At 46.4% G+C, this 16,575-nt stretch overlaps 2 protein-coding genes across 7 annotated transcripts in view; one reads left to right on the top strand and one right to left on the bottom strand.

Annotated features, from left to right (window-relative positions):
- The window catches only part of LOC100116138 (prolyl 4-hydroxylase subunit alpha-1), a 192,769-nt gene that overhangs the window by 149,369 nt on the left and 26,825 nt on the right, over positions 1 to 16,575 (bottom strand). For 3 of the 6 annotated variants that reach the window (XM_032598493.1, XM_031927864.2, XM_031927870.2), the window contains one exon: positions 15,429 to 15,571. Coding sequence is in view for 4 of the 6 variants with exons in the window: in XM_031927864.2 (XP_031783724.1) it covers positions 15,429 to 15,571 (143 nt within the window). In the remaining 2 variants the exon portion in view is untranslated. Of the gene's footprint in view, positions 1 to 526; positions 863 to 15,428; positions 15,572 to 16,575 lie in introns of those variants that run through there. The other 3 variants (XM_032598489.1, XM_032598490.1, XM_032598491.1) reach the window with 2 other exon arrangements.
- SP27 (serine protease 27) lies at positions 12,612 to 14,181 on the top strand. Its single transcript, NM_001172606.1, is given in 6 exon segments — positions 12,612 to 12,693; positions 12,822 to 12,871; positions 12,954 to 13,051; positions 13,141 to 13,285; positions 13,357 to 13,464; positions 13,600 to 14,181. Coding segments are annotated over 6 exon segments (735 nt in total). The 5' UTR covers positions 12,612 to 12,638; the 3' UTR covers positions 13,879 to 14,181.

Raw genomic sequence — 16,575 nt, 5'->3', positions numbered from 1 at the left:
ATGTTGTAAAGTTCGCGCTGCAGACTCCAGGGTATCTCGAGGCCAAAGGCATGACGGTCGTAGCGCAGCCGGCGCTTGATCTCGCGCAGGCAGAGGTCGCGCAGCGAGTAAAGCGGCAGCGTAATGTAAACTTGGGTACGCTCGATCCGAGATGGTAGCTCTGACTGGCGCATACCCTGGAACTGGGCGAACCACGACTTCGGGAAGTAGACCTCCTGGCCGTTGGCTGGAAATCTGCGCGCAGCGTCGATTTATCAGATTTTTTAATCTTATATCTTATACTGTAGAATCGCGCGAGGTGACGCGACATTTTCGAAAACTAGGAAACGTGCTCGTAATTGACTCGAATTTAAAAAGCGTGAAGGATGAGACTTTAACGGCCAACACCGTGAGTATCCCCGTTTTTTTTTTTAACAAGCTGTACACAGTGCACATGAATTTCCGCGTTCGGCTCGCGCCTACTCATTAAACCAATCAGAGAGCAAGGGAAAAAAAGAAAAGACTCGGACGAAGATAGCAATCTCACCTATCTTTGGTCTCCTCGTCGACGAAAATCCAAGGATGCGTGACGAAGGTATTGATATCGAGGTAGGTTCTACAACCCAAAACCCGGTAGCAGACCTTCTTGCCCTGATAGTCGATCCAGTAAACGCTGATGTTGTGCCGCGTCGTGTTGATGAACCGTACGAAGGAGCTGTGCCGATTGTGAATCGAGCGCAGCACCGGCTGCTGCTGCTGCTCTTGGTCATCCTCGTTCTCTCGCTGATTGTCCATGACCCAACTGACATCAAGCGCCCGATGTCCGATTAACGCGCGTTTTTTTCTCGCACTAAGAGCTTTTATTTCGGTCTTAAGGGTCGGACTAAAATCAAAAGAAAAAAAACAACAACTAATACGATGCGACTTTGCTGAACTGTTATGGCTGAGGTGATGGCGCTGTATGTGAACGAGCCTCCAGTAGGCAAACGATAAGAAGCGAATGGCTATTATGCGTGTGACGCGCGTGGTATGCGCGCATGTGTATGTGTGCAAGCAGAGGATGTGGAGTCTAGAGTAAGCTTTTGTTTGCTCCGGGGGAGGATGGATGGCCTGCTACGGAATTCTAGGGGACGAGCTATGGTTGGAACGGTCTTGAGAACGTGTTTTTTGGGACGTATGCAAAGCCTCGCGAGACTTTGACTAATGACGTTATTTCTCGGGTTTATCTTGTATTATTTCAAAGACCAGAATTCAGCCTGATCGTGCATTTGGAATTGCCAATTTACGCACATCTCTATCGTCGCTAATTATATCGAGAAACAGGTAGCTTACGAAACAACTATACAACCAACGCAAAGGATTGACGTACCCGCGAAACGAGGCAATAAAGCCAAAACGCTTTCATTGAATTTTCATTTAACGTCCCGAACATGAAAGGCATTTCCTTATACTCCGCCGACATGTTTTCCAACAAGAAAAGCGATCGCCGTCGCCGCGCGACGTCGCTATTCCACGAACACGCCGTTTATAATCCGCGATCAGCGGATAATTTCCGGGATGAGTCAGACTTCATAAGGCTTATTCAATTAATAACCCCGCGCGGCTGTGGCTCGCGGTGCAATATGAGAAAGTTCGATTGCACAACGCGCCGCGGGAGCATCGCACGTTCGGAGATGCTGTTGCGGCTTTATCCGTCGAGTTAGATCATCGATGAGTTTTTAAAGTTTTCACTTCCGAAGAAAACGCTCTTTATTGATTGTTGGGAAAATGTTTGTTTTTGGGTCGAGAATAAATTCATCACGATATGCATTTTGCAACGATGTGGTAAATTATACGCTTTTTTGAGTAGCACGTGATGCAACGAATACTGCTTATTGCAAGAATAAACATCGTGTCTGGCATCGGATTACAGGCTACTAAAGAGATGATCGATAGTATGAAATTGCTCAACGCGTGTCACAATAGATTGTTTTCGACTTTCGGAGTCACAACTGTTCAACTCCTCGAGAGTAACTCATTATTACTCCCCGGCAAAGTAGTCTCGCATTAGCGATTTAATTTCCCGGCTCTCTTCGCGCATCAACAGCAGCTCTGCAGTGTATCGTGTGCCATGAAATCCGATAAAGAAAAGCGCTTCGGGAAAAAAGAGAAAGAAAGAAAGAAAGCAACGCGCGCTCGAGTAAGGAGTTGGAAGCAAGCAGCTAGCTCTCTGCTCGCGCGCAAATCCAATTTCTCAGGCCGATAAGTATGATACCAGTTGAAAATTAAAGCCCCGAGAGCGAACTTTTCCAGGGCGCGCCAAGTCTCGGAGGCATAATTCTCATCGACGCGCCGGCAATTACCGATCGCATCTCTCTCTCTCTCTCTCTCTCTCTCTCTCTCTCTCTCTCTCTCTCTCTCTCTCTCGCTCTCTCTCCTCTTTTTGTCATTCTTTCCGAGGCGAGAAAACCTCTCGCTTTCCGTCCGAGGGAAGGAGAGGAGGAGGTGGAGAAGAAGGAACACTACAAGAAAGTCCGAAGTCGACAGGTTAAGTCCCGCTCCCTCTCCCTCCTTCTCTCTCGTGGGAGAAACGTAGCCCTGGCTTCATTTACAAATCCAAGCGTTAATTACTTAATTCGATTACGTCTATTCTGGCTGCTCGTCGGAGTCTCGAGAGCAGCGCCAGCAGCCGGCGCGGCGGTCCCTATCGACTTTCCCTTTCCCTATCAGCCGCAGCAGTAGTCGTGAACTGCAGCCGCCCCGCCGCCGACAATTAACGTCGCGCGAGAAATGGCTCTTCGGCTCTTCCCTCTCTGTCCTTCATGCTGACTCGAGCTCTCTCTCTCTCTCTCTCTCTCTCACACACACACACACACACACACACACACACACACACAGGGGATTCCTTGGGCCGATTAAATTGCATTCGAGCCGGCCGCTGGTCACTGTAATTTGCGTGGCAATTCGCGACCTCCTCCCACGATCCCTTCTCACCCCATACACACGCCCTCGACCCTGTGCGTACCTATAGCTATTCCTCTACACGTGTGCGGCAGATGTTATAAGGGACAACGACGACGACGACGCTCAGGAATGTAATGCGGACGAGACGTATGCCAGCGCGTGCGGAGTGGAGGAGGTCCGACTGGGATAGGAGATCGGTTACGTATACGGGGAAAAAGGGTGGCAAGATTGGCTGCAGGAAAGAAGGGTTAGCAGTTGCTCCGACGGGGAGATGCGAAGAGGTGAGAGGGAGAAAACAGACCGGGCCGCAGACGGGATGAATGGAGTCGGTTAACCCTTCCTCTCGCCCGGGATCTTTTTAATTGCTTTCAGCTTCATTTTTTTCCGATTGCCTTTTCTAATTTTACATCCCTTGCTACCGTTCTTTCGGGCAATTTGGATGATGATGTTATGTTTATAGATGATCGATATTTCGATTAATTTCGCGAAAAGTCAAGAAGACGAGAACTATAGTGGCTCGAAGAAAACGGAAGCCAGCCCCGCTTGGGAACTTGGACAGCGCAGGCGACTGGGAAGTGTTTTGGCTGAGCAGTTAACTAGCACTTTCGAGTAATTACGTCCAAGAACGCCAGGCAGAGCAGAAGTTGGGAACCAGAGCCATTACATCAGGGAATTGTTCACCTGAATTATATCGATTCAGCCGGGGCTGATACACAAAATGACCATCCTGTCCCCTATTATCTATACGTTGAATCATCTACAAATATCGAAGCTCGACAATTGCTTCGGTTACACCCGCGCCCCGTGCAGTGTGACAATCGAGGCGGCTGTTAAATCATCGTAAATTGCAGCTCGGACACCGCAGTTGGCTGCGCGAGACCTAGCAATTGTGCGACCTTGCAAATTACAAACTGTTGAAAAGGAGCGATGTATAGCAGTTTCTATACAAGCCGCGCGATCGAGCTAGCGCGCATCAGGCCAATATTGCGCGCAGAGAAGAGCAACGAAGCATCGTGCTGCTCTCGCTCACTCTTGCACAGCGGCAAATCCGATGACCATTTTATGCTTGATATCTTCCTGACCTTCCGCGCGCGCAGTCGACACTCAAAATAGCGTACACCGCAGTAGCTGGCGCCCAATGCTGACACGCTCGTAAAGAAGCCGTAAACTTTTATACCCATCGCATGCAGATATACATATATTTCGCCGGATGAGAGCAATAAAACAAGCTGTCCGGCCCTACCATGCGGTGAATACGTCGAAATTCCAGCTGGAATATGTATTACAAACTTTTTTGCTCGGTATAGCGGCGGTGACTCCTCGCTCTCCAACTTGCAGTAGAGTCGCATTGATTTTCGATCGCGCGCGCGTATATTCCTCGTTTTCCGCAAGACGTGCCGCGCCGAAAGAGGGACGCAGTAGAGTAAAGGAATCGAGAGGCAAAAAATGAGGGATGAACGCTGCGAAGCGCGCGTGTGCCTGGAGATTGGATGGTAATGGGGAAACTATTGTGCTCTAGCGGAGGGGAATATTCAAAGGCGAAACAATAGATATCGGGAGTAGGCGATGTGAAATAACGCATCGGCGATTTCCACTCGGGATATACGGATTTTACACGCAGCGATACTCCGATGAAACGACGACTCTGCCTCGAGAGAGATTCCTAATTTTGAAGCGTATGAGGGAGCGACGCGAGAGAGAAAAAATCTAAAGCGTAAAATTATCCAAGATTAAAGAGAGCGAGTACAGGGACGACCGCCAGAGAGGCAGTAAAGTAGCTATTATAGGCATTAAGCGGAAAGAATAAAGGAAATCATAAAAACGAAGGGGCAGAGAGGAAATGCATTCAGGAAGTAGGAAGCGCAAAGCAAAAAAGTGGAAAGCGAGAAATTCCCGCGCGCGCGGAGGGGGTGGAAAAGAGGCCGAGGAGAAAAAAAAAGCGGTGAAAGGGAGAAGGTTGAAAGTCGCACACGGGGGATACAGAGAGAAGCAGAGGGGAAAAAAGGGAATGAAAAAACCACGTGACAAAGCGTAATGGTCGGCTTGAATCGGCCGCCGTAAAAAAACTGAGATAGAGAGAGAGGAAAGGGAACAAAAGTCAAGGGGCGACGCTGCGGCGAGCATAGAAAGGTGTGGTCGCGGCGAAATAAAAGAATTGTCAAGATACGTGGCCGGTTTGATTCGGCGATTTTATTTGCCCGTCGCTCCCGGGGGATTATTCGTCGAACGAAGCTTCGTCGAACTCTTATCGCTCCGTCGAACGTTTACTGCATATTTTTTACGAAAGTTCGCGACGGAGCAAAAAATGGCCCGCTGCTCGTCTCGAAGGAGGGAATAATACCTTTGACGAAGCTCTCGCCGCGGCGATCGCTCAGAAAAAGGAAGAGACACGCGCGGAGCATCTCCGAAACCCGAAAAAGGACCTCGAGAGGCAAGTTATATAGAAGACGAGGGTAAGGGAGAGAAAACGAATGAAAATAGCTAGGACAGATAAAAAAAAGAAGGTGCGGGAGTCAGGAGAGTGGAAATTACCGGCTGTTACGAAGCAGTCGTTTCGTCGGGACCATTCGATTGATCGACGATGGGGAACGAGAATAGAAACGAAGCGTATACTCGACTGCAGCCGAAGCCAGCGGAGAGGAAACGCTGCGTCGAGCTACAAAATGAAACAGAGAGAGAGAGAGAGAGAGAGAGGGGGGGGGAGGGAAGCTGCTGCTGCAGAAAAGCCCCTCTTTGGCTTTCGTACTTTATCCGCGCGAGGGCCGAGAGATAATGGATGAAACGCGCGCAGCCGAGTATTTTGTTTCTCCTCAGCTCTCGCCGATATACAGATAGATAATCGTAACTCCTTATTTTTCCGCCGAAGACTAGAGTGAATAGAAAAATAAAACACGCGCAGGATCTTCTGTTTATCTCGCTGCTTACCTCGCGGCCAGTAGATCCAACTTGATGAATGACTTCGCTGCAGCGCGGATGTTCCCTCGCGCGAAATGAAGCTCCCATGAAAAATCATCTCGCGCGTTTTGCGCAAACATTAGTCGAGCTTGATAGTGCGAATTAAGCTCAGTACTGTGCGAAAGCCGTATCAGCTCAGGTGAAGCGCTGTTTGCTCGGTGCACACGCCCTGAGCTCGTGTCTTTGAACGCTTATGAATATTTATGTGGGAAACGTATATACAACTGCGATTTTCCTTCGAAGATATGACACGACGAGTTTTGAAAATACGACGACATCCGACCCTTGGCTGAAATCGGCGCCAGCACTAAATTTGGCGAGCATCTCTTATTCATAGCCGCGCGAGATCGTCCTCGCGTGCTAAGCTACGAACAATGGGCCAGCGTGTTTGGGGTTAGTTTTTCACAGGACCAGAGACTTCTGTGATTAACTTTATCAATTATTTCGATGTATAGGAGTATAACGGATGCTATCAATCGGAGAATCTCATCCGTCCGACGAAAAGCGTCGTTAATTTTGCATGGCCGCGCAGATTCATCCATGTTTGAATCAGTTGCCAGTGAAAGGTTTGAAAGTCACGATCGGATGATTAAAGGTTATCGGAAAAATAAAATTTTCAAACGTAGCCGAGAATATTCGATTAAAAACACTCGTTCCGCTTTAAAACGCTATATGCGTCCAGAGAATATTACGATTATCTCGTGCAATAAATATTCTTCTTTGCAAAAAGTACAAAAAAAAGGGAAGTTGAGTGCGCGAGCGGCACAGAAGGTAAATGAAAAATATTGCGCGCCGGCGCATAAGGGCTAAAAAGTCGCGATCCCACGTGGAGTGGCAGAGAAAAAATTGAATGAGCTCGTACGTGGCACTTTGCGGATGAGAGAAGATTAAACGGAATATAAATGAGAAGAAAAGGCGCACGCGCGAGACTCGGAATTGCGCGACTCTATCGCCGCATACTCGACGATCGCATTTCCGGGACGTCCTTTAATTGCGACTCACGCTCGCACACACGACTGTCAACAAGTTCGGATCGCGCTCGTCTGCGCACTTCGCGTCTCTGACAAAAAGCACGAATCACTGTATGATTTTCCGATGCGACTTTCATTAACACCTTTTTAGTTTATCACATGTACTCGGATTCACGAGTGGTATTATGAGCGCAACTTTTAGTCGGCTTGAGAGGACTTATTATTCATTTTTAGTGCTGAAACAGTTTGAACGCCGGACATTTTGGGTGTAGAGCTCAAGGTTGTATAGTAGATGAAAAAACCTTTTATGCAGAATCTGCACCGGTAATGGTAAGTAGAATCATCGCCAAACGCTGAGTTCATAGTCACAGCAAGCCACGAGTGAGTCAGAGTGGGAGTATTGCTGTTTTGAGTGAATTTTACGGGTAGTGCGTGTACAACGAAGTATTACCTCGCGAGTCTTAGACAGTTATAGCATCAGCGACCCACACAGATCCAACGAAAGGCTTTTTTGGCATAGATAACGAATCGCTATATGTGCACTGGGCTCGCCTAATTTAGATGAAGGAAATAAGAAAATGCTTATGCGCCATCTACATTTTATCAACGATATAATAGACTTGCAGTGCGCTTCTATACCAAGTCTGTATTTGTTGATTTTATTATGAAATTAGAATTCTCTGCTTATTGTTAAAAGAATATTCCAAAAAAGAATTGAATAAGAACCTATATGTATTGCTCGAAATATTTTAATAAAATATCAGATTTAATAGCGGAATTCAGCTCAGTGTAAATTGAAGTTGAAACGTCATGTAAACTGGCGCCAGTATCGCTGCAATGATGTACCACGAGTCAGCGAATCGCGTAATTACGTCGGGAGAATTCACCGCAGCGGAAGTTGAAGGAAACCTCTGGTGATGGCTAGACTGTTATATCGTATTATTTGTTTGATTGCTTCACTTACTGCTCTCATATCTAGGTATAATCTATTTTAAACTGTAGTTAAACAATTTTTGTTATTGTGTGTGATTTATAAATGTTATATGAATTACTATAAAATCCAACACGCCAAGCAAACAAATAAACTCTATTCGGAAACTCTTCCGCACAAAAATATAGACAAAGTACGCAGCCGACTTGCCGACGAAAAGTACACACGACTCCCAAATTCCCGACATTTCCATTCCATTTTCCATATCTCATAAACACAGAGATGCCGGCTCGGCAGCAGTTCCTAAAGAGGCCTCATGCATCCTGCATATAACTCGCGCTCGGATAAAATAAACTTCTGATGAATAATAAACAAGTCAACACGTGCCGCCACTCCACAGCTGCAGCAGCAAAAAAGCAAAGATGAAAAAAGCCCGTCTCGATTTTCATTCAGCGGGCCGCGCACTTTCTACTTTTCAATTTCAGGAGCACTCACGCGGCCCTTTAAAAATGCAGGACGTCGGCTCTTAAGCTCCCCCCCCCCCCCCCTGCCTCCCGCGAGTCCGAGGATCCAGTAGCGTCAGCGCGGGGCTTTTGTACGTGCGTGAAGCTTGCGGAGAAATTATACCGCCCTCGCGGAAAGAGTTTAGACGAGTGCGCTACACCGCGATGAACTTTTTCGGACTTTGCCTCTCTGCTGCTTCTTTTTGAGGCTTCCCCCGATGCATGTGGCCAGCGTGTTTTTAGCCGAGTTTGAGACTCCTGTTATGATATGATATGAAAAACACCGGACTGCCTGCTTTACATGAAATTTATAATCATTAGTCACAAAAAAAATCAAGCACAATCATCAGTCCTCATCCCGATCGCAGTAACACTCGCCCTCCTCGTCGCCGTGTTCGCAGGAGGCAGTAGAGGCTTCGTCGTCGAGTCTGACTAAGGTCGAGGCGTCGCGCCAGCATCCCTCGTCACGAAGGAGGCGCGCGAGGGCCCGTAGCGCCGACTTCAAAGCCGCCCGGTCGAGCTCGCGCTCACGAGACAGGTTATCCTCCCCCGTCGCCGGCGCTTCTTCCGTTGGCTTCAAAGGACAAGACAGGCGGCGATGGTTAGACTCTAAAGGAGAGACGTACTATACCGCGCGCGAGAGCATATCTGCGTTCCTAACGTCGATGCTCGTTTTGTGTGTTTTCGAGAGAGCTGTCGACAATAATGCTTTGAGAGAGAGAGGGAGGTAACGCGTGCGCCTTTTGTGCATGGGCATACGGGAGGAAGAGGCGCGAATTTTTCAAGAGAGAGAGGAAGAAAGCGCAAGACGTATTTCCACGGGGATATTTTTGAACGTGAATATTTTCGAAGGGAAACAGCTTTCCACGTAACGTTAGCTCGTCTGTTTGAAGAAGCTCGCGCGCGAGAGAAGCCCATCAAATAAGCATCATATTCGGCAAGAATTATGGTAACCCATTAGCCGTTCTACTTGTGTGCTGCGGAAGTCGTAGTCCATTACGGCTCGTGCTGTATAATAATCTAGCGTGTTAATGCGCCTCCATTATTCTCTTTCGAGTTTCTCGAAAAAAGAAGATGCGCCCGTAAAACAGTTAAAGCTCCGACAAGGCAAATGCGCTAAGTTTCGCGCGTATTTTCTTCTCCGAGTGCGTTATGTGACTTTTCGATGATTAATACAGAACATAGAAAAGTTTTCCTCGTAAACTTGATATTCCATCAATCTCTCTGGTTCTTCACATCGGAGTCGATTCAATCGTATGAATATGGAAGCCGAGTTGTAACAGCATAACCGCGTTTACCTTATACATACGCATTTCAAAGCCCTTCCCCGGTGGGTAGGTTACCCTCGATGAAATTGCATTTATACATTAATTTAAAAGAACAATCATTCGTCAAAACAATGGGAAAATTAATGACCGATCAAGAATAATTACGGCTGTTAATTATAACGTTATAACCGCGCAATTTACCGGCGAGCGATCCTCGCAAATATATTATATACGAATGAATTTATTGTACATACGCAGGCAACAATCAATCCCTGCGCTGATGTGTATATACCAACACACTGTGTCGTGCGTATTTTAAACGAAAAAGTCGAAATCGCGTTTTCTCCCTCCCAAGAATTGCCATACAGCTATATGTATAAACTGCCGACCGAAGGCGAGTGGCGCTTAAATCCGAAAAGTTAGACGCACCGCTCGCGTACTTTGCGAGTATATGGAGTCCTTGTTTTTGGGGCGAAGCTCTAAAGTATACGAGAGGTAGGTGTCTCGGACGTTGACTCCACTATACTTCCCATGGCGGAGGGGAGGGGGGGGGGGCGAAAGTCCTTCGTGCTCTCGAGCCGATTTGGAGAAAATGAGCTTTACGCTCGAGCCTTATTTTCTTCTCTCCTCGTTCTCGACTCTGATTTTTTTCCTTCCTTTTTTATTCTTCCTCTCCGTTGCTTATCTTCCCCGAGATGGGCTGCTACTCTATACACAAGACTATAAAATATATGTACACGCACGTATACGGGCGCGGAAAGTTTCGAGTCGTATAAAGCAATGGCGCAGGTGTTTTGAGTTTTGCGCCGCAGGTTTTCTCGTATACGAAGTTTGGATAATTCACGAGAGAGGATGGGACAAGTTCGCCGGGGGGGCTGGTATTCAGATTTTGGAAACTGCGTCGGCGGAGTAATCCGTCTCCGGCGAGTAAGAGAGAAGCGAACTCCCAGTAATCAAGACGGAAAGGCAAGCCAGAGGATTTTCATTGATACCGTCTTAACAAGCTCCGGAAGTTTTCTCTCTCCCTCAGCTGGGCAAAAAAAGGGAAGCACTGCTATCGGAGCGAAATTAATCATTTTCAAGATAAAAGCTCTCTTAATTGCTCTCTAATTGATACGTTAACCCGCAATCAAACACCGCTGCTACAGGAGAGAAGTCTAAACTTTCGCTTCCCAGCGAAAGACAGAGAGGGCTGGCGGGGCAGCTAGAGCGCAAAAGTGCAAAGAAGCCGGTGTGAGAAGAGTAAGACCTCTCGAACAAGAGAATGAGACCAGGGCTACCCATGCCATACCTCCTCTCATTTATCGCCTACTCTCCGCCAAGTTTTCCTGGCAAAGTTCTCCCCCTCCCCCTCTCCCACACATATCTCAGCTTCGGACATAATTGTGATTTCTCAGACTCGCGCGCGCATTCAAAAAGTTTCCGAACGCATACAGCAAAAAGCGCGAATTAATTAGTCGGTTTCCCTAGCCCCGCCGAAACCTTTGAACGGCGACTGCGTGCGCGCGGAGGGATATTCATCATTTTTACAGCTTCCGGGGAATATTCCTTTCATCTATTATTCAGCAAAAAGCTCCTCCGGTTTTTCAATAAAAAAACTTTCCTTCTCCGCGCGCGCGCGCGTCTTTATTCTCGGCCGCCGCGACGCATTGTCATTCCCGAGAGCGTTTCATATGTCCGCGCGCGTAGATATGGGAGGCCGTAAAAAAGGGGGCAGGACATACGTCAAAGGTCTCGCTCATCCTGCGGCGACGTTCCAGCGACCGTTCGAGCATCTCCGCCCTCGTCTTCTTCGCCGGCTCCGCGTCGTATCCGTCGGCATCTACGCTGGCGAGCGACGCCGATCTCAGGATAGCCTTACTCTCGGTCAGGAGCATCTGCTGCGAACAAGAAAAGCGCGAGCTCAGACGCGCCCGAGCGACGCTTTTTTTATACGCGACTTTTTTAGGAGACTAGGAAAGAGTTGGCGCTCTCGCGCGTGCGATAAAGAGGATGGAGCGTTGCGCGGTACGACACGACGCTTTATGCTGCCGGAGAAACGAGCGATGAAAAGTAAACACTCGAGCGAGTCTCGCGAAAGCTTTCCTGCGGCTCTAAACTCCCCTGTGTGATCGTTGAAAAAATGGCCTGCTTTTAGGGCGAGCGCGGCACTGCATCGCAGGCTCTTTAGGGGCTGCGAAAGTGTGTTAGCGGGTCTTGAGAAGCTTTTATGAGATGCTACTGCGGTGTAGAAGGCGCGGATGCTGCTAGCTGCGCGACCGAGCTGGATCGACGAATAATTGATTTTCCGCGGGATTTTAGGGGCTTAAAATTTATATGGGGACGTTTTGAGAGATCACGTCGTAGATGCGTGCGATGCCTTTGTCGGTTGCGAGTTGATGTATTTTTACAGGTATTTACGTTTGATTCATTGGTCGGGGAAGCTTTCGTGTACTGAACGAATGGAACAGCTGCTTTAACTTTTACTTTGTCGAGTTTAGATTAGTGTTACGATTGTTAAATAATATATCTGTATACAACAAAAAATTGGAAAAAAGAAGTTGAAATGCTTTTCTTATTTAGAAATGAAAGAAAAGAAACCGCTGCACCTATACTATATTATTATATACTAGCAAGAAAAATGCGCGCTCTGTTTCATATCAAACATTTTTATAGGTTAGAAACAAACAATCACGCGCGTCCCGCCCTCTATGTCTCGTAATCTTATTGGCCAATCGACGACCAATCAGAGAACGAATAGAATGATGATTCCTCTCTTTTTTAGAGTAGGATTAGCATTAGGCACCAACAAATATTTAATCATAGCGACATACTAGATCTTTGCAAGAGAAACTACTATCTATTCTATAATCTCTTATAATTATCCAAGTAATAAAATAACTCCAATAATTCGATTTTGACGGTACCTCGTTAAGTCTGCTATTGACGCTCGACGCGTCATGGATGTATCATAGCATGTGTAATCTCAAACATTTCATTTTATCGCTGGAGTTTTTCGTCATTTTTATAAGAGTTTTGCAATACTGTCCAAGTATAAGACCAAGATAACACGAATAGAGTCAGTCAGTGTTACGTTGGCGTTAGCAGAATGAAGTTCACGTATTTCTGGCTTCTCGCTATCAGCGGGGCAAATTTATTTGTCGGTCAGTATTTAAAATGACATTTAGTAAAATTTTTCTTACAATTGAGAAAACTAACGCACAACACACACGCGAGAATGTGATTGACGAATAATAAAAATATAATGTTTTACTTGTGCTAATGCTTTAAGATGCGATGCACGGCGGTGATTACTTCCCAATAAAGGACGTGCCATACATGGTAAAGATTTTTTTACTTATGAATTAAATCCTGAAAGCTGGAGTGATTAAATATCATACTTCTATCATTGGTTTCGTCCTAGGCTCAGCTTTATTTTGAAGCAGAAAACGGAATGATATCCTACTGTGGCGCAACTATCCTTTCCGAATATTGGTTAGTATCGGCCGCTCATTGCGTAGGGTGAGTAAAATTTCAGACGAGATATCTCCTTGACATTGAAACACTATGATTAATATGACAATTAACGTGACTTTCATTCAATTTTAAAGATTAAAAGGCATGATTATCAATCAAGTTCGCGTTGGAAGTACTTTCACAGCGGAAGCGGGTAATGTAATAAACATTACGCGGATTATCGTTCACGGTAACTACGAAACCAACAACATCTGGGATAGCGACATCTCTTTAATCAAGGTATTTTTGTTTTTGATTCACGAGTAATAAATCCATTATACATTTTTAATAAAATATAATTGCCTCACCAGCTACAAAGTCCGATAGAATTCGATGAAAAACAGCAGCCGATTCACGTAGCACGTGAACCGCCAAAGGTCGGAGACTCAATAACCATATCTGGATTTGGATACTCTTACGTAAGTCGTTATGTATTAATAGCCATGTGCGCACATAAGATACCGCGCATATAATCGTTAAAGAAATTTCAACACCATTTTTTTTCCTTATATTACCTATTATATTATAAAACTCAGTCTCCTTTTTCTTCGCAGAGAGAACTAATGGGGGAATCACTGCAAGTGGGTCACGTGCCGGTTATCGACGACGAGACGTGCCGCGTGAATTACACGATTACCAAGAATATGTTTTGCACGAGCACGAGCAAGATCGATTTATGCTTCGGCGACTCGGGCGGACCAGCTGTTCTCGACGGCAAACTTGTCGGTATCGTGTCACAGGGCTGCGAGATCACGGCGCCCAACGTGTTTACCAAAGTGGCTAATTTTTACGACTGGATAATCAAGCACACCGGCATCAAGTACGACGACTAATTTTTGTTTTTGCTCAAAACACAAATTTGTGCGGTATTAGTATAACGAAATGACGAACGAGGAAACGGAAGAGCTTACCGTGAGTGGTATAACCAGCTAAATGTTGGATAACGCAAAGTGCGCAAATGGCGGATGAAAATAGTTCTTATGCTCCGAGTGTATTCGATGTGTTAGGAAATTCCACGTGTAGTATTATATGTGTACGTAACGTCGTTTTTGCTAGACGATTGTGCGAGATAAGTTTCATAGCATAAACACTTCCCTATATTTTGAGGCTGAATAAAGTCGATTAAAATCATCGAGTGAATACTTTTGTTGTACCATGTGCTTTTTCATCGAACTTATCAAACTGAGATAAATTTTGAATTTACAAGATTATGGATAAACGACGCGTTTGTGAAAATGCGATAACGCTTACGAAAACGAATAACTAATTCTGGAAATTCGAAGCTGTCAAAGCGCCTTAATCTCTTCGCAGAGATACGTGCAATCGGTTTCACGATACAAATGAAATTTTAATGACTTCCCCGAAAAAGAGCTTCCAGTTAATTCCGTTTTTGACTGGCGGCTGTCGCGTAATTGGATTTCTCGTTTATCAAATATTCGCACGAACGAATTCAACGCGAAACGAATTTTAAAAAAGGCGCATGAATCTCTTATTCGTGATTCTCAATAGCTGCTTCACGTTGCAGAAAACAATCACCGCGCGCGGCAATTCAAATTCAATGAATTCCCACCTCGATCGGGCTCTATTACACAGCCGCGCACACGTGTAACCATATGCACAAATCCCGTCATCAGTCGGGCTCCTTTCCAATTCCCTCGACCGGCAACCTTTCCCTCGGCGCAAAACCCACAAGTGCATAGCGGCACGACGCAGAGGTCAAACTGCACCTTCTTGCGCTCTCAAGGCAGCAGCAGAGCAGCAGCTCACAATATCTGAGCGTTACAATGAGCTATTCGTTAAACTCCCTCTCGAGCGCGCGACAAAAAGCTCGCTAATAACGTCCTCACGGTGCTAAATCATGCCAGGCTGTATCGTAAAAACGTCGTCGCCAGAGGGCGAAAAAAGAGATCCCGAGAGTCGCGGAAGAATGTCGCGTATAATTCATCGAAGAGACCTTTGCGCTCACTTGTGTCGCGTCAGAGGTCGGTTTTCGAAGGCGAGACCGAAGATCCGTCATGCTCTGGAGGTCTCGACGTCTGGAGGTAAGCTCGCGCGCCACGATTCCGAGGACGAGTGCGGAGTCGGAGGACGAGGATTTGCTGGGAGGGAACAGCTGGAGCTCGCTCTCGGTCAAGTTCAACTGGCAGGATGGAGCTCGGGATAGCTCGGATAGCGCCGCGAGTTGTTTCTAGATTTCAGGCGTGATGGTGGAGAAGGTATCTTATATCTTTAAAGTAACTTTTGTGAAAAAGCAGTGGAATTAATTATGGGGTGAGTGAATAAGAATGGTTATTCGATGAGGCTTAGCAGCTAGGATTGGTATAGGTGAATCATGGCTGTCAGTTTGTATTTTATGATAGAGTTTTATGGAATTTATACGAACCGTTATGTTTGTTTTGAGATCTGCGACCGCTTGGAAAAGATAACAGGCACAATGTTTTGAACACGGCTGCGGATTAACCGGATCTATCTCGCTTTTCACCGGACAGTCATCGTCGCAGCAACTCGTCTGCACGTTTACCGCTTCTAGAACGAAAATTTTATGTTATTTTTAAACAAACCTCTATTGAATCATATAGTTTGGAGAACATCATTGATGGAGAGAAGGAAGAAGGAATGGCTTAATTCAATAAACTTAAATAGTATGACATTATTTGCATACTTTGCGAATGATTCCAATTTGTCTCTATCCGCACACAACAACTGCAATCGCGCTGACGAATAACCCAAAGATTGCAAATTAATTCGGATCATATTTCCCACCCAAAAAAAAAATTGAATCTTGATAGTGAAAAGGGGCACTCGCGGGGCATATATAACAGGCGACGCGGAGGCCTAACAGCGCGATAACCCGCGATATTACGCGATTTAAAAAAGGCCCATTATTCAACTCCCTCGGCGGCTTTGCCAGAAATCCGCAATTTTTCATAACCTCATCCGACATTCCGACCGTAAAAAATCGAGCGTTTCGCCGAGAAAAAAAATCGCTCAACCGCTTTTCGAGAGCCCTTGATGGCCGTCGGGCGAAAATTCGAGTATCGCGCATTGTTCCGGCGAGCACGGCGAATTCAACAAAAGCTCGCAGCGAGCTTCCGCGAAAGCTCAAAGAGCCGAGCTTTCCGCGAAAGCTCAAAGAGCCGAGCTTTCCGCGAAAAATAAAACGTCGCCCTCCTCGAGAATCTTCCGCGTATCTATATACACTGCACATCCTCTCCGGGAGGAATATCGTCAAAGGAGAAGAACAGCAGCAGGTCGGATTTTCGGCTGCTGCAGCTCGCGAGCGCATGTAGTCCGAACAAGAGACACCGGGAGTTAATCCGGCGAGACAAAGCCAAGGAGGATGAGGAAGCACGCGGACGGCCCGCAACACAAATACTTTTCCTCTCCTGCATAGCTGCGCGTCCGTGGTATTTATGGTTTCCCTCTTTGCGCGCTTCGCTTAGCCTCGCTGCGCCTCTATATAATCTCGGGGAGCGACGCTCTCTCTCTCTCTTTCCCTGCTTGGTTTTACCTTACTTAAGCTAGACACT

This window comes from Nasonia vitripennis, chromosome 3, assembly GCF_009193385.2.
Source record: "Nasonia vitripennis strain AsymCx chromosome 3, Nvit_psr_1.1, whole genome shotgun sequence".
NCBI classification, from domain to species: domain Eukaryota; kingdom Metazoa; phylum Arthropoda; class Insecta; order Hymenoptera; family Pteromalidae; genus Nasonia; species Nasonia vitripennis.
This window is presented reverse-complemented; position numbering and strand designations above follow the sequence as displayed.